At 37.1% G+C, this 27,510-nt stretch overlaps 1 protein-coding gene across 2 annotated transcripts; it reads left to right on the forward strand.

Annotated features, from left to right (window-relative positions):
- Positions 1 to 82: 82 nt before the first annotated feature.
- Positions 83 to 27,285, forward strand: PAIP1 (poly(A) binding protein interacting protein 1; the record flags this gene model as incomplete). Of its 2 annotated transcripts, XM_083883308.1 has the most annotated exons (12): positions 83 to 201; positions 1,506 to 1,623; positions 4,841 to 5,022; positions 10,311 to 10,499; positions 13,852 to 13,964; positions 17,118 to 17,229; positions 18,799 to 18,924; positions 21,027 to 21,133; positions 23,110 to 23,227; positions 23,358 to 23,412; positions 24,025 to 24,118; positions 25,773 to 27,282. In XM_083883308.1, 11 exons carry the CDS (start codon positions 1,593 to 1,595, stop codon positions 25,864 to 25,866), a joined length of 1,221 nt encoding a protein of 406 aa, XP_083739434.1. In that variant the 3' UTR covers positions 25,867 to 27,282. The 2 variants fall into 2 exon arrangements, with proteins under 2 accessions (XP_083739434.1, XP_083739433.1); XM_083883307.1 differs by lacking the exons at positions 83 to 201; positions 1,506 to 1,623 and adding an exon at positions 3,285 to 3,492 and having other exon boundaries at positions 25,773 to 27,285.
- Positions 27,286 to 27,510: the final 225 nt, after the last annotated feature.

Below are 27,510 nucleotides of genomic sequence, written 5' to 3' on the forward strand. Positions count from 1 at the left end.
GGTCGGGCGCTGGCGTCACGCGGCGCTGAGGGGCGGCGGCGGGGGGCGGCCGCGGTGCGGGCCCAGCGCACGGCCCGGGCGGGAGAGCGGCGGATCCGCGCCCAGCCGCCCCTGCCTGCCCGCGCACGGAGCCGAAGGTCGGGGCCGCCGAGGAGACGTGCTGGAACGCGCGTGTGGGACGCGGGGCTAACGCCGTAGCACGTAGGTGGTGTCCTCTTCATTATTGTTACTTCTTAAAACGCGCGATGGAGCAGCGAGGTGTCGGAGCAGTGGGTGCAGTACGGGAACAGAAAACGGGGAGCTGCGTCAACTTTGGACGTTAGGAGGAATCTCTCCGCAGAAAGGGCGAATGGGCGGTGGGATGGGCTGCCCGGCGGTCCCCGGGATCTGGAAGGAAAGGCTGGAGCCGGAGCCGCGGTCTGGTTGTCGTGGTGATGGTCGGTCACGGGCTCGATGATCTCAGCGCTCGTTTCCAGCTTCGTCGAGTCTGTGCTCCTGAGATTGTTAGCAGTTGCGGTAATACACGGCTGGATCAAGAGCACATGGCGTTGGGGAGGCAGTTTCAGCAGACGGGCAGCCAGCCACGCTGCCCATTGCCCCCGTGTATTGTCTGCACACCGTCCTGCCTGTGTTGTCTCACTTCACACGATTTGTGGGTTCCATGTATGAGTTAGGCGTATTTTGTTTTGTTGGGGTTTTTTATTTATTTAAGTCTTGTAGCTGCTCATGCAAACTACATGTTGATGGAGGTGTCACAGCTTCCAGACTTGTAAATGGTGACTTCGCAAGTTAAAGTTAAGCGCTGAAAACAGGAGAGTTATCCTGAGAGTAATTAATAGGGTACTCTACTACTAAATGTTCATTACTATGCTTTTAAATAAGCTTGTGTGAAATCTGTAGAGCTTTAGAGCTACATATTATACCTGTGCTTTGTGTTTGGGGCTCAATAACCATTGACTCCTACAACATGCCTCATCAGCATGGTAGCAATTAGAATAAAATTCTAGCTATTAACAATAAATCAGACTTCAAAAGCTAGAACCAGCCCTTTCCTCTTTTCTAATTAGAAATGTTATCAGCATTAAAAAAAAAAAAAAAAAGTAAAAATGCCTGTGTTCTGAATAGTGACAAGGTTACAGTGTATGACTTCTCAGCACCAGGCACTGAAAGTGTCTGTGAATTTGGTTCTGAACTGAGTTTTAGATTATTAGGTAAGACACTTAGGACAAAGCAAGTATCTCCTAGTGGCTGCCTAGAAGTGTTCATAATTGTATTTGGTGAAAGTTTTAATCCAGTCATTGGGTGCTTAGGATAGGTCTGGCTAGTTTAGTGATCTTAGTGGTTCTTCTGTGTGATCTCAGGCTTGAAGTAATTCACAGCTACTCAGGCCAAAACATTCTAAGCATACTGTTAAGCAGTCTAAAGGAGTGTGCTGTTGTAGGTAGTATTCAGGGGTTGTCATTTTGAAATTAACTACCTGATTATTTTCCTTAATTTTGTTTTAGGTGTCTACACTTGGGAGAGGAAATTGTGTTCCCAACCGAAAAACAACTGTGTTCATGCAACTTAACTAGTGCATCTGAAAGAAAAATATGGATTTGGGATCACATTCCACTTTAAATGGTAAGTAGTTGCCAAACAGTCATTAAATTAATGTAATATAAAGTGTCTGCTAAGTGAAAAGAATTCACATTTATGTCCAAAGGTGAAAACTTATCTTGTTCAATAACTTAAGGCATTCAGTTCCTCTTAGGTGTATACTGTAAAGAATGAGATTTGATAACTTAAAAGATTGGCATATTCAAAAGTGATCCCATTATATACTGATGGAGATTTTTACTTTTCATCTTCACATTAATGTAAGCTTTTCATTCTCCTCCTGGTCAGGCAAAGTCTACAGATGTGGACAGAGCTCATAATGTAGGCATTAAAACGAGCTGAAATAACACAAGAAACTGAATATTTTAAATGTAGAAATTTAGTAGATAATTTATGATCTTTAAAGAATTGGTAATACTACTTAAATTAATTTTGGCAATGGTTTATACAAGTGAAGTATAAACCATTTTTTTAAGACTCAGTCAAAACATCCTGCATCAGCTCTCAATCCAGTTGCATTCTGTATTTCCAGGAGGGTTGCCTAGGAACACTTTCTCCATTAACCTCATTAATTTTAACTTGTGACACTTTTAATGTCTGGCCACCTTTTTATCTCGCTAAAAGTCAGTCCAATTCATGCCATGGGGAACTAACAAATATTTTATAGCCTGCCCCTCCCCTGCTAATAATTGAAAATGGTAACAATATAATAATAAACCACACAGAAACTTGACTTCTAAAGACACCGTTTTAGAATCCAAATGGATTTTTTTGAAATACTAGACAGTACTATTCTGATTTTTTAAATAATGTTTCATACATAGTTGCCTATTTTTTCACCCTTTCATGAGTGGTGAACAGAGCTTGACCCAGTGACACACAATCTTTTGATTTTGTCTGTGATGGGAACAAGTGGCAAAGGGCAGCACGGACTAGGCAGTTCAGGGAGACAAAATATAAACTCCCTCAGCAGGATCACACCAGGTCACACTTGCCTTCCTCATCTTGAAAGCATACTGTGATACAGAGATTGCAAAACAAGTAGAGCAAGACTTTGGGCTGAAATTGAAAAATAATAGATTAATTATATTGTAAATGGACATGTGAGTTAAACCATTCACAGTTCATGTGATAATATTTGGAAAAATGCATTACATGGACCATGTTCTTAAATTGGTTCCTATTGGCATGGAAGGTGGTTGTTAAACATTAAATCAGAAGAGCATTTATTATGCCATCTTATGTAAATTATACGTGAAAATATGTTGTTCTGAACAAACATACTTTCATTAAGTAGCCCTAACCATGCAATAATATGGGCACGTTGGAGGCTTAACTTTATGGGGTTAAATTTAGAATTTTGCCCGGAGCTTTTCCACCCCTTTCAGGCGGAAACAGCTGCGTGTGCCCAGCGTGGCGTGATGCACCTGTGGCTGCAGGTCCCCCATTGTGGCTGCAGCCTTGGCCCTTCCAGGGTCACCTCGGCCCGCTCGTTACCGTGGAGCTGCAGTGGCAGGGAATACGGTGCCTTTGGAAACGCCGTTTCCAGGCCGCCGCGGGCTCGGGGCGGGGGTGAAAGCGAAAGTGCGGGGCCGGGCCGGGGCGGGCCCGCGCTCCGCCCGCCCCCCGCGCTCGGCTCCGCTCCGCTCCTCCCTCCCATGAGCGCCCGAGCCGCCGGCCTCAGCATGTCGGAGAGTTTCGACCGAGCGCCGGGTGCCGGCCGGGGCCGCGGGTGCGGCGCGGCGGAGAGCGGCGGCGGGGCCCGGCCCGGGGGCAGCGCGTCCCGCGGCTCGGCCTCGGCCGAGGAGCAGCAGCACCACCCGGGCGGCCTCTTCCCGCAGCAGGAACCATTGCGGCCTCCCAAGACGGCGCCTCTGGGCACCGGGATGGCAGGTATGGGCTGCTCGCCCCGCTCTTCCTTTTCGCGGGGCAGCTGCGCGGGTCCCGCGGGCCCCAGGCACCGGAGCCGCCCCGGAGCGCGGTCCCGTTCCCGCCTGCGGGGCGCGCGCCGCGCCGGGGCCGGGTCAGCGGGGCCAGCCCTGGAGGCCGGCGGACACCTGGGGGACTGGGGAGGGGTAGGAGGAAGAAAACCAGGGAGGATCATGTGATGCACGGTGCAGCCGCTCACCACCTGCTGACCGATGCCCAGCCTGTCCCCCAGCAGCAAATGACAACTCCTGGCCGACTACCCCTCCGTTTATGTACTGAACGTCACATTCCGTGCTATGGATTATCCCTTTGGCCGGTTCGGGTCAGCTGTCCAGTCTTTGCTGCCTCCCTGCTTCTTGTGCGTCTGTTCACTGTCAGAGCATGGGAAATGCATATTATTGACACCTGTCTCGTACTGAATCCAAAACATAGTGCTGTACTAGCTAGCGAGAAGAAAATTAACTCTATCCAAGCTGAAATCAGCATTACTGGATTATGGTGCTGGACCAGGTGAAAGTCTGATGTTGTTTTGCAGCTGCTTGCAATACTCTATCCTTTCCCCCCTTTTGTGCCCCCACATCTGAGTGTGCTTTTATCCATCTGTTAATCTGACTGCAGATGGTCTCAGCCTTCCCTCTACTGAAGAATTCCAGCCTATTTGCAAAAAATAAACCCAACCCAACAGTAACACAAAGCAATTTTTGTTGGTCAGCTCTTTCAGGTGGGTATCAGGTTCTGTTTTCAATAAACTTATGAGCTACTCTGTAAAGAGACGTTTGGAAAATAGTGTTTTAAAAACACTTCAGTTGAATGTTTTGGCAAATGGTATGTAAGAACAATAATAGCCAGGTGTCCATGAGAATTTTGTTGAAAATAAGTGTTGGTAAGAATCCGTGATGTCTGTCATTTATTGACCTTCCAAATGTATCTCGTGTTTATATCTAAAATTATTGAAAAATCACAGGATAATCAAATGCACTATAAGCAGATTTACTAGTTACTTAGGTTAACTCTTAGAAAATGTATTTACATGAAGTTTTTTTCCCCTTCTCTCTGTTTCTTTGGTCACCCACACAAGAGCACCGTTTACTTTCTATCATGTAGAAAGATATCTAGAGTGTGCTTCAATGAATATCCATACCTAAGAATAAACAATAAAACCTGTGTATTTAAAGTAAGCCTATGTATTTAAAGGAAGTATATTTATAGTAAAACCATACTTGAAGTAAAAAAAAAAATTCTTTGTTTGTTCTGTTGTGAATACCTAATGATTTAGCGATTTGTAAGACAAGCTGTTAAATTTTTTTTTCAGAACACCTGCAAAAGACAGGAATTCCATCTGGATCACAAGATAAAGTTTCAGTTCTTGACTCTGGACCAGAAATGGCTGAACCTAAGTTAGCTGTGGATCCTGTAGCAACATCAAACTTGTCTGCTAAAGCACCTGAATTTTATCCATCAGGATACAACCAGAACTTCAATCAGAATTTCACGGTGAGTGTTTTAACTTAATTCCTTAGTATATGCCTGTTTACTTGTATTCAAATTAATAATGTTTTCTTGAGGTCTTTTATGTCGGATAATTTGAATTCTGTATTTTCTGAAGAGATTGCAAAAATTCTGATTATAACCTCCAGAGTTTCAGCCACAATATTAAGTGATAATGGGTGAATATTATGACGTACATGAGAGCCTCTGCTGACAGATATTTTGCCAAAGCTTGCTGCAGATAACCACATTCCTTTTTGACTACACCAGGATTGGTTACATCCAACATGAGAGTTAACTCATTTTTTGGAGACTATCTCTGTTGTAGTTACATCTATACTGAATTTTAAGTGAAAGCATAACTTAACTTTTATGCAGAATTCATAGGTTTTGGAAGAAAGCATGGGAGAAAGCTTGTAATTTAGCCTTTCTGAGCACAGGCTTTGCCTTTCCTGAATTTCCTGTGCCACAGGTACCATTCGTCATGTCTGCCTAAGCCAGTGTACCATCATGTGTCTTAATTCCTTCAGGGGTGTTGTACCACTAAAGGGCAAAAAAAGTGTTAGACTCATTCCTAACAGTTACCTACCCACACACCTAATAAGAAATGTATTTCCAGCCAGACTCAGATCAATTTGTAGATGCATCATGTAATGAAAGCTGGTACTTCTATTTTCTACTCCATTGTCTTCCACGTTACTGCTTCAGTAATTCTACTCCAGGGAAGATCTCTGAATTCTTGGAATATCCTTTTGTTATGCAAGCAGTCAAACTCTGCTACTATATCTAAACAGGTGGGAACTTTTACAAATACAATCAAGTGATAAAAAAAGGAATGCTGAATCAAATAGATTTTTAATAACTGGTAGAAAAATACTTCATCTGAATGATAAATATAGTCATTTGATATTTTGAAATCTTCTCCTCACCAGTAAAATTGATGTTACCTTAGTGTTAGCAGCTTTGCCTGTTTACTTGGTGTAATTACTCTCCTGTATAATAAGGCCCACAACCAATATACAGCAGTGCCAGATGTGAATCTGCTTTGGTGAATTGATAATCTCGGGGAAAAATAACTACTTTGCCCCAGCATTGGTTACATGTTTTCTATAAATAAAGGGTTTCAGTTTCAAGACAAAGAAAAAACCCAAACAACCTTTCCAATAGCATACAGAGTGCACTCTTAAAACTGCAAAGTTTCAATGCTAACAATGTTGCTTTTCAGCTGTTTTGCAAAAACACACAAGCATGTGGGAGTTCCTGGTTGCTATGTTGTTTGAATATGCTATGAATGTGACTCATCTATTAATAAAAATATCTCTGAAAACATGTTGCAGGGACTTTAATCTAATCAGAATATGATTCACATAAAACAGTGGTATTTTTCTTTCATCCTTCACTATTACAAAATCTGTGCGTTTTTTTAGTTTAATAACTGAAGGAATTTTATAATTATGTGTAATATTGGGGTTACGTGGGCTTATTACGTGGGCTTACGTGTAATAAAAAAAAGAGATTTAGCACACTTTACAGTTACACTGCTTTTGACCATGAGTTTTAAAATTGAATCAAAACAAAGTTTTGAGAAACTTCTTTCTTTACTAAAATTAGTACTTTTCAGCTTTCATTTAAGAAGATTCTTATATTTTTAGATCTGAAATATTGTATTTCATAAAATACACAGTTGTTTTGCAGTAGCAAAAAACATTTATTATTTTTTAAATAAAGTTGGTTTCTTGTTTGATTGCGCACTGTTATAATTACTGTGTCTGTCCATGTAACATTTGTTATTGGATCAGTTAATTTCCAGTCTTTCCAGTTTTTGATGCTCGAAAAATCAATTACCTGGGAAGACAGTTTAAGGAGTACAGCTTACAAGGTTTACTAGAATTTTCAGGGAAACTTTGAAGAAAGTTTCCAGGACTTTGGAGAAAGGCCTCCCTGGAATTCTCTGTTTGCATGCAGAGTCCAACCCATGAGAAATTGTAGATGTCTGCAGCAGAACTAATGACTAGACAGGTTTGGATTGCCAGTAGGAAACATCAGATGTATTCTTTGGAAGGGCTGTGTGATAATATGGCTGTCACTCCATCAGATGGGCATAATGACATTCTTACTTCATAGCTTTAGCACTGAGATTTTTGTTATTTTAGGGTTCCACAATCTTTCCCTCCAGCTTTTTTTCTTTTTTAGCTTCAGTAATTTCCATCAGAAGATGAAGCATGAGAGTGCCACTTAACCTCATTCAGCATGCATAGTTTTGTATATGCAGCAGTCTTTTTGCTCTTGGATTTGCAGTAACTTTGTTGGAAGCTTGTTGAGTGCATATAACTGAAGGGGGAAAAAGCTTGTTTCTAAGAAGTCTGAAGAAAAATCAAATCAATGATAAGTTACCAGTGACTAAGTTCATAAGTGGAAATGTTAGATAAAGGAAAACAGCCATCAGTACATATACAGAAACTGAGTCTTAAGAGAAGATTTATCGCATGAATTTTTGCTGTAGACTTTTTGTGTTATCTTTATGTAAATCAGTTGAGTTTTAGTATTTATTTAGCCTTCTACTCTTATGTATGTAAACTCATGAACTGACAAATAATAAAAGAGAGGCAAATCTACAATCTTTTCATCAGTTACTCTTTCGTGAATAATCCAGGATCCCATCCTATAGCTATCAAAGCTTAGAAAAAGAAATTGGAGGGCTGGCTTGATAGAGTAATTATTGAAATTAACAGAAAATTTCTAGTTTACTTTTGTGGCTTTAAATTATAACTTTGTAGTGATGTGTAATCTTACAGGCTTCTGTTAACCACCTCCTCTTGAAAAATAATCAAGAGCCATTTGCTTTGTTTTCCTTGGGTTGATACATTGCATGGTTCTACCTTTGTGTTATATTTTAAAATATGACAATGAGAAATGCAAGTACTTTGTCTAGAAGCTATTGGGCTAAATTCTGTTAGTTTTTAAAGTATCAAGTATAAATAATTTTTATAAAGTTATATATATACAAATCTCTAAAGTACTCATTTGTCTCTCCCATTTGTTCAGTTCCCTGGTGTAGTTACTGAAACCTAGACTTCTTTTGAAGTTGCATATTTAGTACAGGTAGAATATGGTACAGAGTTTAGCCTCTTAGTTACAAACTGGAAATAAGAGTATACAACAGGGACACCAGTATACCAAATGGTACTGGGATCCCTTTACAAAACAAGGATGTTCTCCAAGACTGGATTCTTGCCAAGTGTGTGTGAGAGGAAGATACTTTCCTTTCTGCTGAGGATCTTGTAACAATCTGATGGCTGTCAGAATGAGCAGCTTCTTTTACCGGCTACAGCAATTGCATGCTCTGGAGCCTGGCTGGAGAGTTTTCAGACAGGTTGTTTGGAGAGATGCTAGTTCAGCTGTATGTAATTAAGCTGCAGGCACAGTAATGTAATGGTTCTGTGAAACAAACTAGTTTTAAATTTATTGTGCAGAACTCCTACTGGACCGTTTGAGATTGCCTTATAAATGTTGATTTCCTTCAGTGAAGCAGAGTAGTCATATATGGGCCTTTTAGCCTTTACTTTTTGGGTTTGTAAACTCCAAGCCATTAGAATCATAGAAAACTTTAGGTTAGGAAGGAGCTCTGAAGTGCTGCTTATGCTCCAATCTTCAGGTTGTCAGAGGCTTTATATAGTAAGAATTTGCCTCTATTTCCATAAACCCATGTGTTTTTTCCTATTTCTGGTAGACAACATTAAGTTATTTAGTCTTTAGTGTTATTAACTGGCATATCTTCTACTTAATTAAATATCATAGAAAATCTATCTAGTTTTACTTCTGTTACACTGGTGTGTGCCTCACCTCAGTAACTTAAGATGTGTCCAAATGATTTTGGAAAGTCTGCTTTTTTTACCCATGCATTCTTCACAAGTCATGAAATTAATATCAAGATGTGATTTTCAACAATGTGTATCTGTCTTTCTCATAGTTATACCCAGCTGGAAAATTGGAAAATTTTCACAGATCCGTGTTGCTTCTCAGTAGAGACAGGAATTTTGAAGACAAAATAGTGAAAAATCCCTATTAAAGGAGTAGAAGGGGGAGAATATAGTTATAATCCTTGTTGATATATTTATGTACACTAAGTAAAAAATAAAGCCTTATTATTTTAGCTCAGCCTTACTGTAGATGTCCTTTAAACATTTTTAAATGGTAGAACAGTTGAGAATTCTGATTTTCTTTATGCTACTCTTCTATAAGTCTTGAATTGATAATTGTAAGTCAATTTTTTAGAAGTGCTTCTTCAGGCTCCTTCTTGCATTTCTGAAATCTATGAGGTACTTTACACAAGCTTTAGTGTGGTGTGACGAAGTGATTTATTTGTACTGTGTTACTACCAGTGACATCTCAAAGTATGCTATTTTCTTTGCTATTCCCTTCATATTCCAGCATTATAATAATCTGGAACAGTATTGACTTTGAATACTCTCACATAGATTCACTTCTGAATGGACAAAATCAGTGCTCTTCTGCTCCATCAATGGGAGCATAAATACCAATAAAATGATACTGTGTAGCCCCTCCCCTCTTTAGAGAGCAAGTGTGTTTACTGTCTTGTCTGGTTTTAAACCTCAGTAGCTCTAAATTATTGCAATTCCATTTGAATAGTTTCATTTCATGCATTGTATCTTTCATCTTTTGCCAAGAGATGCAAATATACTGACTTCAAAATATCAGTTTTTCTCATTATACTTCTTGCATGGGAACAATAATAATTGTTTATTGTGTTTCTCTAATTACTCTTCCTTCTGCATATTTTTGAGTTCTATACACACTACCTAAGCCCAAAATACTTTGTTTCAAATTTTCCATTCTTTTTCCTTCTATGTCTCATAAATCCACAGTACAGTTAGTGTCCACAGCAGGAATGAGTGTTGAGCCTCAGTTTGGTTGTTCTACCTTTAACAGATAAACTTACTTCGTTTGTTAGTTAATCTTGCAGCCAACTTAGGAAACTTACTTCTTTTTAATCCATCTTTTTATGTATTTTACTGGAAGACCCTAATGTCTGTAAAAATACTTTGCCGGGTTCTTCAGGTGATTGGACTACATGAGTTTTCTGAGGTCTACAGTCCTGGAGGTGTTGAGCTCTATGCTCTGTAAAAGTGTTGAAGTGACCTGTGTAATAAAGATCTCTATCAAGTATGCAGAGACTCAAAACTAAGGTCCATGTGCTTATTTTTGGAGACAGAAGGTGTAACAATTATTCCAGGTTGTTTTTAAGTAGTTGGTATATTCTTTCACTTCTGTAGGATTCTTCCTTTGACGATCGATGTGATGGCTATCTGACTCTGGCTGAATATGTACAAGACTTCCTAAATCACCTCACGGAGCAACCAGGTTGTTTTGAAACAGAAATAGAGCAGTTTGCTGAGACACTGAATGGATGGGTTATTGCAGATGAAGCTTTACAGGAACTCGTTGAACTCATCTATCAGCAGGTAGTGTATTCTGTCTTACAAGATGGACATTATCCCTCTGTTACCCACTGTCCGAGATAGGCATCCCAGTATTTGTTTTATAGTTGTATCAATGCAATATTTAAACGATTTGATATTCTTTCCTTTTAGACCGAAATATATAGGGAAGGATTTTGCTCACTAAATTTGAGATTTTGCTCACTCAGATTTGGGATGCCTGAATTATATACATTTTCCCAGTTTGCTCTGTTTCCTTTGTTGTGTGTTTGTGTCTCCTGGGTAACATACTACAGTTGAAATTACAGTACTTAATTTAAAAAGTTGTATTTTAATTTATTATTTATATAGTAAAGATTGCAGAAATTCATACAATGTTGTACACATTTATTCTCTTGTGAAAAAATCTTCATAGTCCTAAGAAACTTTTAATTCCTAGGTATTTAAAATTTTAAATTCATACCTACTGTACACACCACCCTTTGGAAAATGCTTCTTTATTGCCAGGCTTTTTTCTTTATTTGAAATATACCTATTTCAGAACAGCATAATTGGAGAAAAGGAATACTCATCTAAGGATAACTAGGTCCAGTCCCATTGATGGCCATGGAAATGAGGACAGAGACCTTGAGCTGAACTCTGCACTAATTGGGGGAGCCATTGGAAAGAACAGCTTAATATGTGTTGCTTAGCAAATGAGCTGCTGTTACTGTCTTTTGGGCTCGCTGCAGGGAATGAAGCTATGATTCTGGCTTGCTCTTCATTATGTTGGGTTACCTTTCATAGGTTTGTTGCTTTCAAGTTCTACTTTGAATGCAGTCTTCTACTCAACTGCAAAATATTTTAATCTGGTGTATGAAGAAGTGGAATGACTGGTTGGTCATTGTACAGGACTGTAGAGTCTCAGGTTTCTCATTATTATACAGAATTAATGCAAATTTAATTGAGACCAGTTTAGTTAGACATGATGATCACCTGTGCTGCATTTGGCAACATAGTTTTCCTGTTCGTTATTTGAACCCATGGAGGATAGTTTAGAAAGAGATAAAAGATATCCCATATAACTTTATTGGAAGGAAAAAAAAAGAGGATTTTATGCTATTTTTAACTTCCTGTATTTTTAATACATTGACTCTCATTTAATAGAAGCCTTTAGTGTTGTCTCTTCATCTCTGCTCCCTTTAAAAAAAGTTCAGTGTTAAGGTTTACTGTGACTTTCTCAACTGAGAAGTTCAATGTTAGTCTGAAATTACATGAAAAATAAAGTTTAATGTCAAAAAACTATGCTAGTATCCAAAAGCATCTAACTTTAGATACGTTGTATGTCAGGCTATCATAATGTTTAAGCAAAGCCAGCTACACTTATTGCTTTTCTCTCTTGAGCAGAGGCTTACGGATTTGTCTCCTGGCTTCTCACAAAATAATTAAAATTGCTGAAATTTTAAGTGTCTGCTTCAGTGATACAAATTTGACCCAACTAAGCAGGTTTACAGATGGTAGATTTGTAAAGGAAGTTTACTGAAACAAAGTAACCCAAGTACTGTAGGGTCTTCACTTCTGTGTAAGGTATCCCTGCCTGTCTACAAATATTAATTATATATTTATGTTCTTATTTATGTCTGAACAGAGTGAAGTTCTTTTGTCTTAAAAAAGCTGGACACTGACTTCATAGTTTCAGAACCTTGACTGTTGTCTAAGTAATGCAGTGGATTGTTCCTGTTAGAGCAACTACAGTTTCTCAAAATACGTGCTGGTAGATTAGCCTTTGTGCTTAGATTGTGACTTTTTTGAATTGGAGATAAAGTGGCTTTACCAGCAATAATTGTTCCAAGAATATGATTTTGCAATGTAATGATTGATTATTAGGAAGATAAAGGGTGATTTTTTTTAATCTGTGTATGCTACACCAGATCATAATACCTAAAATTTAGTTATTTCAATGTTTGGTGCAACCACAAACACAAACCAACTAATAAGAAGATAATGTTTTAAAAATACAGATGAGGTTTGAAGAATTTGTGTAGGTGTTTGGGTGTTAAAGTTTTTGTTTGCTGTGAGTTTGTTGGGTTGGGGTGTTTTTTGTTAGGAAAAAGTATTAAAAAGGGTCACCTTATAAAAAAAGGGTGCCTCTTCTAGTCAGAGCAACTGACTGAACCAAAGCACCAAAGTATTTTTAGGTAGTTCACATGCCTGTTACTGGAAAGTGAATTCCATTTGCTATCTTAATTATTTTGTTGTATCTTCCAAAGACACTTAACTTTTTTTTCCAGCAACTCTATGCACATAGTAGAATTACATTAGATGCATATTTTTCTCTACATATAAGAGGTAGCTAGGTATAATTTGCATTAACAAGACTTTCTTTCAGATATGTTGGAACAGTTCAAATGTGCAAACATATCTATAGCACTGATAGATGATCAAGATGTAAAAGTAATATTGAAAGATGATAACACTTTAGGAGAACTTTACTGAGTTCTTAGTATCCTCATTTTCTTTGGGGCAGAGCTGGTGAAGTTATTTGCAGCAGAACCTCTTTTCACTGAAACTGTCTCTGAGAAATAATCTGAAATTCAGATGTTGTTAGAAGAGGCTTGAAAATGAGTGAACAGTTGCCACCTGTTTAAATTTTGAATTATCAGATTAAAACAAAAGATTTTTTACACAATATCATTTCTACCACTTTTTTTTTTTAGATGACAAAGGTGTAGATGTTCAGCAGTAACAGGATTTGTTTTAGAAATAAAAGGATCATCGAGAGCTGTTAGTTGTAATGATGTAGTCTTACTCTCTGATTCAGAAGTTTGCTATTCTGCAGATTGCTGGAGCATGTGTGGGAGAAAGTATTTCTCTTTACTTGCTGTGTTTTTACACTCTTTCTTTGGGTATTCACCATGGCAAAAAGAGATCATGGAATAAATATAGACTGAAAGAGGACAACTTTTTATGATGTTGTTTGAATGTACTCATTGTTCCTTGAGAGAGTATGTGTTCTTAAAAAAGAAGACATATCTTAATATCCTCTGTTGATTTTTTGTATAAGCAGTTTGTAAGTAACTTTGAGACACTCTTTAGTTGTAAATTGCAGTGCAGAAGTAGAGTTACATGAAGACACATGGCATAATGGTGTTTTTTTCTTAGAGTCACAGAATCACAATGTAATGAACTTTTAAGTTCTGCTGAAATGCATATAGCAAAAGGTTGAAGCAATACAAAAGTGAACATGGTAAATGATAATCATTAATCATTAATTTTCTGCTCTTGAGCTGTCTGATCGACATTAAGCATGGATTTCAAAAAAGTTTTTAAAAATATTTTCTGATAGCCTAATCATTAGTTTTATAAATAATTTATTTTTCCATTTTTATTTTGGAAGGCTACATCTGTTCCAAACTTTTCGTACATGGGAGCACGGTTGTGTAACTATCTATCTCACCATCTAACCATTAGTCCACAAAGTGGGAACTTCCGACAGTTGCTGCTTCAGAGGTCAGTATCAGCCACTTTTAGCCTGTTACTCTCTTCAGTTACATCTTTGTAGTTTGTGTATTAACTCTTCTTGTTGCATACAAAGAGATAGTTATTTAAAGGAGTAGTATAGGTTGAGGAGTATTGAAACACAGGTACATGCTAAGTATAGAACACATGCATTTTAAAATACTCTAGTATTTTTAAATATAAAAATAGGACTCCATTTTAAGTTCTGTGGATCTTTTGCACCTAGTATATTAGACTGATCCCCAAAATAGTGCAAATTGGGAAGTTAATCTGTTTTAAAAGTGTACTGAATGCACATATAGATATTGTCCTTGTCTTTTGATTCTTGCCAGTACTTTACTTCTTTGTGTTTTTTTCTTTAGTGCTTCTGGTTTTTGCCTGAAATTGCTGTGTAAGGTTTTATCATTGATTGGCTAACTGACTTTGTATCTATGAAATAGATGTATAAAATCCAGAAGGATAAATTTATTCTGTTTCACTTACTGCAGATTTCTGGAGATCTTAGTTTAATAATAAAGATTAGACTTTGTAGTGGACAAAAATGCAACATTTTTAAATTGTTACATATCTTTCAATTATTACTGCATGACATGTGAAGGAGTACTGTACTTGAACACTTCAGAATTTTATAGAAATTTACCTTTTGTTTTTTGTTTAAAGACATCTGACTTGCTAAGCTTCAGGCGTGCCTCTTATTTGAAAAGTTTTTATGTAGTCCAGCAAAAGTGTGATAAACTTTTACTGTAGTGCATTGCAATGATCTTTTATCATGAGTGTAATGTTGTTTGACTTGGTAAGTAGCTAAACAGCTTGGAGCCCCTCACTCACTTCTCCCATCCTCCCAATGATATAGGCAAGAGAATTGGGGGCAGAAAAAGTAAAATGCATGGGTTGAGGTAAAGGTATTTTATTAGTACAGAAAAGGATGGGAATACAGCAACACTGATAAAAGAATTAGCATATACAAAACAAGAGACACACACTCACCACCATGGTGCCTTGATGGTTCCTGAGCAGCAGCCCCCAGGCAGCTTTGTCCCTGGTTTATGTGCTGAGCATGAGGCCACATGGGATGGAATATCTGTGTGGGGTCAGTTGTGTCTCCCCTCATCTTCATCCCAGCCTCCTCACTGGTGGGGGGGGTGGGAAGCAGAAGAGTCCTTGATATAGTGCAAAAACTGCAAAGCAACAGTTAAAACCAGGGCATGCAGAAGCTGAAATGCTCGTTTTTCTCTTCTTCTTTTGTTATTTTATTTGTTTGGGGTTGGTTTTCTTTTCTTTCAAAGTTATTAATTATGATTTTTTAACTGTGTGTTATTTGAACATGAAAGGAAATCCCTGTTAACATTGCACTTTCTAGTTCTTGGTTTTGAAGCAAACCCAATGGATAACATTAATGTTAGCACCTTGAAGCCATTAATTTAAAGTTGCTTATGTTTTGCTTGCTAATATGGGTGAAATTGGGAGCATGTGTGCAGATAAACAACCTAATAATGTGACAATAGAGATATCATGTTCTGTTTCTCAACAAACTTTTTACCTGAAATTTTGTATTTCAGCTCATTAGATTTTTCAGGTTCTCTACTATTTCTCAATCCATTACATAATCATTCAGAATACATTAAAATTTCTCTGGATTTCCTTTTATCTCAAATATTTTTTAATTTTGTTTTTGTACTGTTATGTAAACTTGGGTGTTCTTGGCACAGTTGCTAAATACTAGAAAAATTACTTCACTGCCACAGTTTGTTAATCCTATTTTTTGTATTTATATTTAAATTAGAAAATCATAGAATTATTTGGGTTGGAAGGAACCTTAAGAGTCATATAGTTCCAGGCCCCTCTACCATAGGCAGGGGAACCTTCCACTAGTCCAGGTTGCTTAAAGCCCCGCACAGCCTGCTTTAAACACGGGGGTGAGGCATCCACAGCTTCTGTGGGCAACCTGTCTCAGTGCCTCACCACACTCACAGTAAAAAATTTCTTCCTAATACTAAGTCTAAACCTGTCCTCTGATAGTTTGAAGCCATTCCCCTTTGTCCTGTCACTACATGCCCATGTGAAAAGTCCTTCTCCTGCCCTCTTATGGGCCCCTTTTGTTACTGGAAGGTGCTACAAGGTGTCACCGATGCCTTCTCTCAGTTTATCAGTCCCAGCTCTCTCAGCCTGTGCCCACAGGAGAGATGCTCAGGCCCTGTGGTCAACTTACAGTCCTTCTCTGGTCTCAGTCAATATGTCTGTGTCCTCCCTGTTCAGAGGACCCCAGCTCTGGATCCAGAGTTCCAGGTGGGTCTGACCAGAGCAGGGCAGAAGGGCAGAATTCCCTCCCTCCCCTGCTGCCCACACTGTTCTGGATGCAGGATACTGGGCATATGGCTTTCTGGGCATAAGCATGCGCTGTCACACTGATCTTCTCATCACCCAACAACCCCAAGGCCTTCTTGGCAGGACTGTTCTCAACCACTTCCCTGCCTAAGCTGATGTTAATGCTTGGGATTGCCCTGACCCGTAAGCAGAACCTTACACTTGGCCTCGCTGGACTTCATGACCTTCATGAACTTCATGTGCAACCCCAGTTGCACAGGGCAGGGCCACTTCTCAAGCTTGTCAGGATCCCTCTAGTGTGCCATCCCTTCCCTCTAGAGTGTCACTTAACACGGCTCAGCTGGATGTCATGAATTATTTATCACTGTCACTTAACATGGCAAGATAAAGAATTTATTAAATAATTGTAAAGGCATCTAAGACAATGTGGTAAGCACCTGACGAGGGGAACATGTCTACTTTATTTCTTTGGGCATTGGCTGCATGTGTTATTGTTGCACATCCTGCATATTCAGTTGTCTAAATTGTGTAACTGTATTAATTTCTACATGTTGTAAGTTGTTCTCTTTAATTTTGCTGCATCAGCTATCTCAGTGCTTAAAGACATAATCATGTAATCATATGTGTTCCTCTAAAAGGATGCAAATCCACTGTTGCTTTTTGAAGGCCTCTCATTCCCTTCACAGATCATACATCCCAGCATTCAGCATGTAAGAGTTTTCATGCAGTTCATTAGTTATCAGCATTTCTTTATATGAGTAGCATGTTACATACGTTGGAATGGCTACAGATGGTATAATTGTGTTTTGATTTTTACAGGTGTCGAACTGAGTATGAAAACAGAGATGAAGCTACCAAAGGGGATGAAACTACTAGAAAACAATTTCATGCCTTCGTGCTGTTCTTAGCTGAACTTTATCTTAACCTAGAGGTAAGAAGAAAGTTGAGTGTCACATGATTCTTCATAAATATTTTGTTTTGAGTAGGTAAACACTGAAATGGACAATAATTTGAGGTGTTTTTCTGAAGGCAGAGGGCAATAAAGTAAAAGAACTTTAAAACAGTTTCATTATAATGCGTATGTCCAAGGAACATATAAATAAAAAAGGACAAGGTCATTAGAAGAGAAATGTATAAAAATTAAAGTGTAAGAATTTGTGGGAAGAACCAACCACAAATATTTTTGAAATTAAGCTTTTGGTATTCTCTTTTCCTGGCAAAACCCCCAGATGGTTTTACTTAACCAACACATTAAATGTTATTAAATGCCTAGCAGAAGCAGATCAGGATCAATGACACGTAATTCAGTATTCAAGTATGAATAAGAGGTGTTTACAAACCCTTGAGGCAGATGTGAAAACCCTTAAAATGAGGAATTAAAAATGCAGACTTTTAAAGATATTTCTTCTGATAGTTGAGTCATTGGCTGATGCATGAACTATGCAGTCTTGTATTTAGATTTGTTTTCTGTATCTGGGATATGTACAAAAATATGTACTTTTTTTTTCATGCCTGTGCATTCACCAAGTTCACTTCCTACTGTAGTGTAGTTAAAAAAATATATTTGACTTGATTATTTCAGATTTAAGCAAACACTATAAAAATGTTCTGCTGACATGAGGAAAATCCTTCTCTTACTTCTATTTCTGGACCATAAGTGGTCCTTGAAATCTACTTTTCACTTGTTAGAAGAAGAAAGGAAGATTTTCAAAGACTTTGAAACAGGGGAAGTTGTCCATTTGTGGAGTATACCATATTCTTTGGCATATACCATCCAGTTTTAAACTATTTTCTGTAATTTTTTAATTATATAAAGACTGCCTTCTAGAAGTAAGCTTACAGTGCTGTAGAGAATTTGTGATGCAGTGTGGAAAAGAACATGAGGTTCTGGGAATTTGGTATTTTTTGGGCCATTAGATAGGTATTTGGTAGGCAGCTTTTCTCAGCAATTTGTTAGCAGAGAAACAAAATTCTAAATGTGCATTGTTATGCCAGAATTGTAAGGACATTACTCAGAGTAAGTTTTCCACTGACGCTGAGCTGTGTGGTGCAGTCAACCTGCTGGAGGGAAGGGATACCCAGAGGGACCAAAACAGGCACTTGGGAGGTGGGACCATGCCAACAGGGTCAAGTGCAAGGTGCTCATCTGGGCCAGGCACAAACACAGGCTGGGTGGAGAATCAGTCGGGAGCAGCTCTGCTGAGAAGGGTTTTGGGTGTTGGTGGATGAGGACCTCAGCATAACCTGCATCGGAAGATAGATGTCAGGAGATTGAGGTAGGTGATGACCTGGATGATGTTTAAGGTCCCTTCCAACCCAAACCATCCTATAATTCCAGGAAAATCTGTGTTCTAAAATGGTTACAGTATTTGGCATATAGAGGTCAATATGTTGATGACAAACCAAATCATACAGCATTCAAGAGAGAAAATATGCTTAAATTAATTTCTAAAATTTAAGTCTTTTAAATGTTGGGGGCGGGGTTGAATATGTTTTGCAGATCAAAGGAACAAAAGGACAGGTTACACGGGCAGAAATTCTTCAAGAAGGCCTTCGGGAATTACTGAATGCCCTCTTCTCTAATCCTGTGGACAGTAATTTGATATGTGCAGTGAAGCTGCTGAAGGTGAGACACTAGTTTTTAAAAGGAAAAAAGATAATGAAGTTTTATAAATGTCTAGCTTTAATATAGGGAATAGTAGGGAAAATTGCAAATGAGGAAGTATTTATAAGGCTTTATGTGTTACAGCTTTAGCAGAGTGAGCTACTTTTTTTTGTTTTCCTTGGTATCATTAGGAAATTGAGCCAGTAAATAATGTAACAAGATGCTCTAAAAATAAATTCAAGGCCATTTGTGTACAAATGAGCAATAGAACTGAAGTTAAGATGCAAAGGAATAAATGCTTCGTCTAGATCTCATTTTGCTGCTTCTGGTGTGGGAGAAAACTGTATGCAATCTAAATGACTTGTGAAATCTTAGGTATTCTGTGTTCTAAAGGACACTTGGCCATTGAGGTCCACCACTTTTTGTGGCAAAATGTTGTTAATATTCATTGCTTCATTCTGTGTTGTCTGTGTCATTACTATTGTAGAAATATATGTATTTCTCTTTCATGTGGAAAATAAACCTCTTTGCTCATAACCAGTATCTTTTCCTGTAAAATGGTTATACTCTGAGTAGGAGAAACTCTTATCTTCACTAGGTATCATTATACTTGTAGTTAGGAAAACAGTTTAAATTAGGAATGAAGGTTAAGTGCTAAACAGTATTTTTCTGAAGATTTTTGGTTGGCTTGTTTGTTTTTTCTCATTCTTTACCCTTCTTCATGCTCTTCATATTCCACTGCTCCTCAGATTCTTCTGTCTCGAATTTCATTTCTGACAGCTTCTTTTGATCTCATAAACAGAGAGCAGGGAAGAAAGATTTTTGTAATTTAAAACATTCATTAGAAGTTTGTATATTTAAGGAGGTTGATTCACAGCAAGTGTGAGATTCTGCTCAATGAGCACATTCACTCCTGTGGTCAGTCCTTATGTTGGCAGTGGTTCCCTGAGGCAAGACCCACTGAAGAACATTTTTAAGCGGCAATACATAAATCAGGAAGATTTAAGTGCAGTAAAGAAGAAAAGAAGAAGAAAACCAGTAATCTAAATTGTTATTTGAAACAGTGCTATATTTAAAAAGTGTTACAGAACAAAGAGACTCTTTGTTTTGTCATGCAAGTGTTTTCTGGTGTTTTACATTATCTACAAATGTTGAATATATATGTAGCTAGACTGGACTACCTCATGAAACCTTGGTTTCACTACTGAAGCAATAAATGTCTCATTTTATCTTTTCCATTTAATACAGTGATAGATACAGGTTTTTCTCTGTTTGCTGTGCAATATGTTTATTTTTAATTTATCTTGGTGCTATTACCTAATTTTCCAGGATTAAGGTAAAACCACTGTGGAATACTACGAATGCCAAGCAAATCCTGATCAATATACTTGCTTTTTATTTGGGATATTATCCCTTTGTATCCTCAAGTGCCATTCCAAGCATTTTTGATCATGTAATATTTAATGCTGAGGAGATTGTTATAAGTGACAAACTATTTTTTTTCTGATTTAACTCCTCCTGTGTAAGTATTGGGCAATGAAGTACCTATTGTTGTAGTAAAAGGCTTTCATCCATAGCTGTTCTAAACTGACTGCTGCTAAAGCTTTTCTGGCAGCAGCTGTAGCCTCACAGATTTTTATGTGTTGAAGTTCAGGTTGGCTTATTTAGATCATTTTGGTCTCCTTTACATATACCCAGGTGAAATTCTCTGGCATGTGTGATGCTGGCCGAGTTGACTGAAGTGTTTCTAAAGGTCAATAAATTCAATAAATTATTCGCTGTTGTCACGAAAACTGCTGCAAAAATAAGATTTAAAGGAAATAAAGGATAGTAGTATGTACTTAAGATGTGGCCAGTATAACTGATGAGTTGTTTCAGAATCATATTTCAAGACTCAAACAACTGGCTATGAACTTCTAGGTAGCATGAATATTGGACATAGAGGTCCTATATTGTCTGTGTTTTAAAATAAACTACTTGAGAGGTCTATTAATCTATTTGGTAGAGATACAGGCAGCTGGGAGCATCAGCCATCAGGTAGTCCAAATGTCATGAATTGTTACAGAATCTCTTAAGCTGACTGTTTATTAATTTTAAAAAAATTACTAATCCCTCGTCTTTAGTTGACAGGGTCTGTTTTAGAAGATGCCTGGAAAGAAAAAGGAAAAAATGATATGGAGGAAATGATTCAGAGAATTGAAAATGTTGTGTTGGATGCAAACTGTAGCAGGTGAGAAGATAAGTTTGCATGCAGTTCTTTATTTATATGAAAAAGAACCCCTTGAAAAATCTTCAACTGTAATGAACAGGTCCAAAAGATTCTTTAATTTTCATAAAAATAAATTTTAATGTGATGTGTACGTCATTTTACATGTGAAAAAAAAAAAGAAAATGTGTTTTTCAGTTGAAGGGCAGTGGGACTTTTTTGACAGTTGGATTGATTTTGTTTTGGGGTGGGTTTTTTGTGTTTTAGTTTTTAATAGAGGTTCAAGTTCCACTCTTTGGTTGGTTTTTTTAACCTATTAAGTCTTGATATCTTCAGTAAGTGCTTTAGGCTCTTAAAGCAAGTATATATAAAAGAGAAAATAGGGGTAATATCTCATCGTTTATATACTTCTAATTTTGAATTGAACAGGATTAAATACATACAAACAGTACTAAATATGTAGCAGTATTAAATACATACAAATTACTATAAATGTAAAGGCAAAATGAAATATACTTCGTGGTTTGATTTTTGGTGGGGTTTTTTGGGTTTTTTTTCTGGAGAGCATACATTTTTGGCAAGGTCTTAGCTTTAATCTGGAAAAAAACATGGTTGACTAAGGTATTAGTAATATATTAGTGGCTGACTAATCATAAAATTGTCACAAATCCACCTGTGTGCATGAGGTTATCTGATTCTGCTGTGCTTCATGCTCAGCTTTTTGCAAACTTACTAAAAACCTGTAGAGGACTCAGACACTGATCTCTTGCCATATGGAGGCAGGCCAAGAGTAGCTCATGACATCTGTGGGTTGTAATTCAGCTGCCCCCAAAGAGGATGAGGAAATTTTTGCTTCAGGAACCGAAATAGGTGGCACAAGCAGAGGCTTCAAAGATACAGAACAACAAACCAATTTTGATGCTTTTTTGCTGGTCCTAAAATCACAAGCCAGACACAGGTGACCAAAAGGGGTTGTCCTTAAAAGGATCCTTAGGTGCACAGCTCACTAGGTGGAAAAGCGCCAAAGATGCACACCCAGCATAATGTGTATACAGTTTCTGTATGTTTAGGAAATCAGCATAACTAACAGGGATGCCCAGGTAAAGACATAAGTGGTGAGGTAATTCCCCCACAGGGCAACCCTTTCTGAATTCCTCCCCCTCCTTAGATAGGAACTAAACTTTTGTTTATGACAATGTGTCTGAGAGAGCTGTTTCAGCCTTCCCTGAGAATCTAACCTTGGACCACCAGCTTGGAGCCACTCAGCACTTTGTCTTTCTTCTAACAGAGTAAATAAAATGCTAGCTGCAAATACTGTATGTAATAGGCTACAGAGCTACAAGTACATGTGTAAAGAATATAGAAAATACATAAAAGAAAAAAGGCAACAATCAATTCGGCATCAATTTCAGCTGGGAAAATAACTAAAAATTATTTATTTGTGTGTTCTTTAATGATACTCTTCTCCATAGACTAGCTTAAAAGAAGAGAGCATTTTCTCTTATTTTAGTGATGAAGTGAGTGTTGGTGTCTAATGTACTGGGGGCATTATTTCTTACTTTTGACTAAAATATTTCAGTATGATGAAGAAGACTAAAGCTAGGAACATAGAAAAGATAATTAAAATAGAATTTGTAGTTCATCTCCTTTTTTTTCCCAGTATTATCTTTTATCAAAAAGGAATTTGCTCTTCAACTTGTACTGCAAGGTATGGTATCTCAATAAAAACTACAGCAATTTCTTTTTACATATGAGCTCCTAGCTTAACAGCAGAGGAAGTGGAGAGGGTGAATATCTCATAATTGACACACAAAGCATCTATACCTGCAGTTGTAAAATTGAATTCAAAATTACTTACATACTGGACCAAATTTTGTCGTCTTGAACTTTTTTTTTTTTTAATATATAGATTTAACTGTCTTGTATTTGCACAGTAAGAGAAACCAAATTGTTTGCTTGGCACAAAACATTCTAACTTTTGTAATGCTTCTCTGTTGCAGAGATGTGAAACACATGCTTCTGAAACTAGTAGAGCTGCGATCTAGTAACTGGGGTAGAGTTCATGGAACAACCCCACATGCAGAAGCTACCCCTGAAAATGACCCGAACTATTTCATGGTAAGAATATATGGACATTTCAGTTCCTTAATGTCACGTGAATTTGGTTTGATTCATAAACAATTGCATTACGCAAGACTACAAACCTCTTTCTGAATACATATAACTTTCTGTATGACTTTATTTTCAGAATGAACCAACATTTTACACCTCTGATGGTGTTCCTTTCACTGCAGCAGACCCAGGTATGGCATAAATTTAGGTTACCTGTCTTCTCAATCTTCCTTAAAAAGTTGTAATTAAGTTTATGGCATGATGAAGAACATAAGATGTTATTCTTCAAGAATCTAAAACCTATACAACTTAAATGACAAAATTCTGCCTGAATTCCTGGTTTGGTGGAGCACATGATTTATTCTGTGTTAAAGGTGGTAGATGTTTGAAATGGAGAATGTGCATTTGAGCTCATATAGGTCAGAAGGACTTGTTCAGTAGTCCACAGAATTTGGTCTTTACAGAAAGCTAGAAATATTCAAGTCTTCAAGTCTTCTTCTGTTTGTCCATTGTTAGTATCAAAATCAAATCAAAATCTTTGTTTATCTATAATCTGAGTACAACATGGCATAACATAATTTGAAGTAAAGACATCTGCCATTACCTTTATAGTTCTATGGGAAGTTAGGCATCATTCTTAGACATCCATTCATGTCTTGAGAAGACATTGCAGAAGGAGCTTTTCCTGTTAATGTTTTCTGCCTTCTGTGGTTTTGTTAACCAGCCAGTTTTCAACTTTGTATTTTCTGTTAATTTAGAGGCCTAGTCTTATATGTTACTCAGTCTCATTTTTACTTTGCCAGATTATCAAGAAAAATACCAAGAGCTGCTTGAAAGAGAGGATTTGTTTCCATATTATGAAGAAAATGGAGCAGATCTGTCAGGACCTGGAGAGCTGTATGTTTTCTTTTTTAGTGACTGTTATTTTTAATAATAATAGTTATTTTTACTGTGATGCTGTGATACTGCAGACTTAGGATTTCAGTGTTGACAAAAATGAAACTAAATAATGTAATTTTTTCTTAGTTCTACAGTGGATTTATTTGTTTGGGGTTAAATTGGTTTTTAATCGCACAAGTTTGAAACCTATTTCATGGTAATTCTGCTGAGTATGGTGATTACATTTCAGATGTTTATGGACATGTACAAACATACTTCTGCATTAAAAAAAAAGAATTGCAAGCAAAATGAAGCACTAAGCCTTCAAGTGTTTGTAGTGAGGCTGCCTAAATTTGTTTGACTGATGTGCATGAACATCCCAGCAAGAGATGATTACAGAATTTCCAGTGTCTTTCAAAGCAAGAAAGTGTTAACTTTCTCTCCTCACCCTAAGTACTATTCCCTTCAATTAGAAGGCTACTCAGTATTCTTGTAGAGGAAGAAAATCAACCTAATGGCAAAAGGGGAAGCAGTAGGTGAGAATATAATCTGATTTTTTGGCACTGGTTTATAAGAAAGAAAAGTGTAAAATAAGTAGAAGAAATATGGTCTAAAATAAATTCCTCTGAACTTTATGCTCACAAAGGAGGAGTTGCAGACCATGATTTGACACCCAAGAACATTTTCAGTGTTGTTTTAATGTGTGATAACAGCGCAGGCATGGATCACTATTTTTTAGTAAATTAGAAAACTTTCCATTTGTACATAGCTGAGGGGAATGTCAGGAACTTTGGAAGATATATTAGAGATGTCATCAGAAATCAACAGGCTCATACTGAAGGGGAAAAATTCACCCGTGTGAACCTCTGCTTAGAAGAAAAATGCAAATTGGAGACAGACAGCCGTTAAATACCACAGCAAATCCTAAGAGTGACATGTAGAACACTCTGAGTCAACCTTCAAGCAAGGTGACTGTAACCTTCTTTGTTGAAGGCTTAAGAAAAGCTTAGACAAATGTCTGCTGATTCTCTGTCAGCTATTTCCCATGACTGACATCAGGGAGGAGGGTTCTGAGTGAGGGCTCTTCTGAAGGCTATACATCTACAAGAATGAAGGAACAAATGAGAAATATGTAGACTGCTTCCTCAATGCACAACACTTTGAAGCAAAAAAACTTTTCTTACACATTTTCTATGACCTCCTTTTACCTATCAACAAACAGGAATGCAGGGTTTCTATATTAACGTATTCTGTCTTTGAATGACGATGTTGACAAATCAAAATTACAATTAATATGGTAGTAATTAGGGTTTTTTGTAAATGGATCATTACAGATGCATTATGAAATTTTAGGGACTTTAGATTGCATTTTCTGTCATCTTGGAAACTATTTCTGTCTTTTAAACTGGACTGTGTAAGATGATCTGAAAAAGGTGGCAAACACTGTAGGTATTTGTACATATGTGTGCTGCTTTGAGGTTTCTGCTTGTTTTCCTAGTACCCATTGTTTTTTCCATTTCATTCCCTTTAAGAAAATGTCATAAATAACAGTCATTTATAAAGCTTTGTTTTATTCTTGACATCTACACAAATTCTAAAAATCTGTTGCCTCTGAAAATCTGTATGTAAATTTAATAACTTTTGGTGTTTGGTTTTTTTTTTTTCCCTTCAGGTATTTTGATGAGATTGATGATGAGATGGACCCAGAAATTGAAGAAGCATATGAAAAATTCTGTCTAGAATCAGAACATAAGAGAAAACAGTGAGATGTTATGTATTAATGTTAGTTTATTTAACCACTTTAGATATGTTTAGAGTGAAGGGGGACACAAAACATTTGTACCAAAATGAGAAACCTGCGTTTCTCTGAGTACTAATGTTACACAATTTCCATTTTGTTTAACAGAATCTGCCAAAAATTGTAAACTTATGCCCTGTAACTTAAAATGTTGTGTATATATCATAGTTTATTTTGTGAAAAATGTTTTTTGAACAATGTTTTGGCTGCAATAAAAATTATTTAAAAGTTATAATTGAAATTAAAATTTAATGGGGAGCTGTCCCTTAAAACTTCCCTTGAGGAAGAAAGGGAGATAATAATGATCTGAATTTGCTTGCTTGTTTGCTTTAGTATATATTGGGATTTACTCATCCTGTTTTCCATATACAATGTATCTTGCATTTACTTCCTCCACTTCCTCCCCAAGAAGAGTATGGTCCAAGTAAGAAAGAAATTTTTGTTTCTGTATATCACAATCATGAAAAGTGGCTTGTGAAAGTTTTGTGTATGAGTTTTTGTTTTGTTCATTTTCTTTTTCTTCTTCTTTCAAAACACACATGGATGAGGTCTAGACTTTTCTTTTTTCCTGGAATAAATATGTTACATGTTGATATGTGAAAAAGCAAGCAGTATTTTGGAAGTGAGGTGCTTTCAAGATCTTTGGTTCAGATAAGCTTATTTTCAAATCTACAAGAAAAAGCTATTCTGTAATTTGTTGTGTTCTTCAAGGCAATAGTAATACAGTTATGTTCTAAACCATGCCTCTCAAGAGTATGTGCAGTGCTTTTTCTTTTTCTAGTAATGTATCTAACATGTCTAACCTTTTGCAACCTTGTAACTTTCTTTTATTCTTCTAATTTTATGTAGTTTGATTTAATTTTGTAGTTGGAGTAAATTCATAAATTTCATAAATGTTAACATTCTGAAGCCAACTGCTCTTTTTTTGACTCCATATAATCATGTTGGTTTTCCTAGGATACTTCATTGTTGTTGTTGCCAAACTCAGTTGAACTGTTTCCTGTTACTTGTTGCTGGTTAGACTTGAGTAGAAATCCTTACCAAAAACAAACACAAGTATTTCCCAACAGTTAGCTACTCTAAAGAACACACATTGTAAATATGCATGTAAATAATTCTGATAATATTTCACTGTTATTTGTTTGGTTAAGTTGTGCATCTGCTAGTAGAGTAAGCAGTGACTATTTTCTGGATGTTTATTTAACATACTTATTTAGGTTGGAGCTTTGGAAAATAAAATTTAACTAGCTTTATTTCCTTTGGCATAATATCACTACCTTGTCTCCTTGCTTTAAAACAAAAACGATTTTTTTTAAATCTTCTATCTCTCCTTCACTGACCACTCCTTTCGCTTTTTCAAAGTACACAGTTGCAGTGATGATTATCTTTTGATTCTTGCTGGAAAAATAAAATTTATCAAAATGCAATATGTTCATAAAGACTGTATTAGCATTCCAAAGTCTTTCGACTAAAATTCAGAAACTAGAAGTGTAAAAACTAGATGACTTTCAAATTCATATTCTCTAAATTGAGCATAATTTTCATACAAAACTTTTAATCTAAATATGGGGCAGACTTTCTGCTGGCTTTAGAAGCAGCTGTCTTATGGAAA

Source organism: Zosterops lateralis, assembly GCF_965231275.1.
Source record: "Zosterops lateralis genome assembly, chromosome: Z".
Lineage (NCBI taxonomy): Eukaryota > Metazoa > Chordata > Aves > Passeriformes > Zosteropidae > Zosterops > Zosterops lateralis.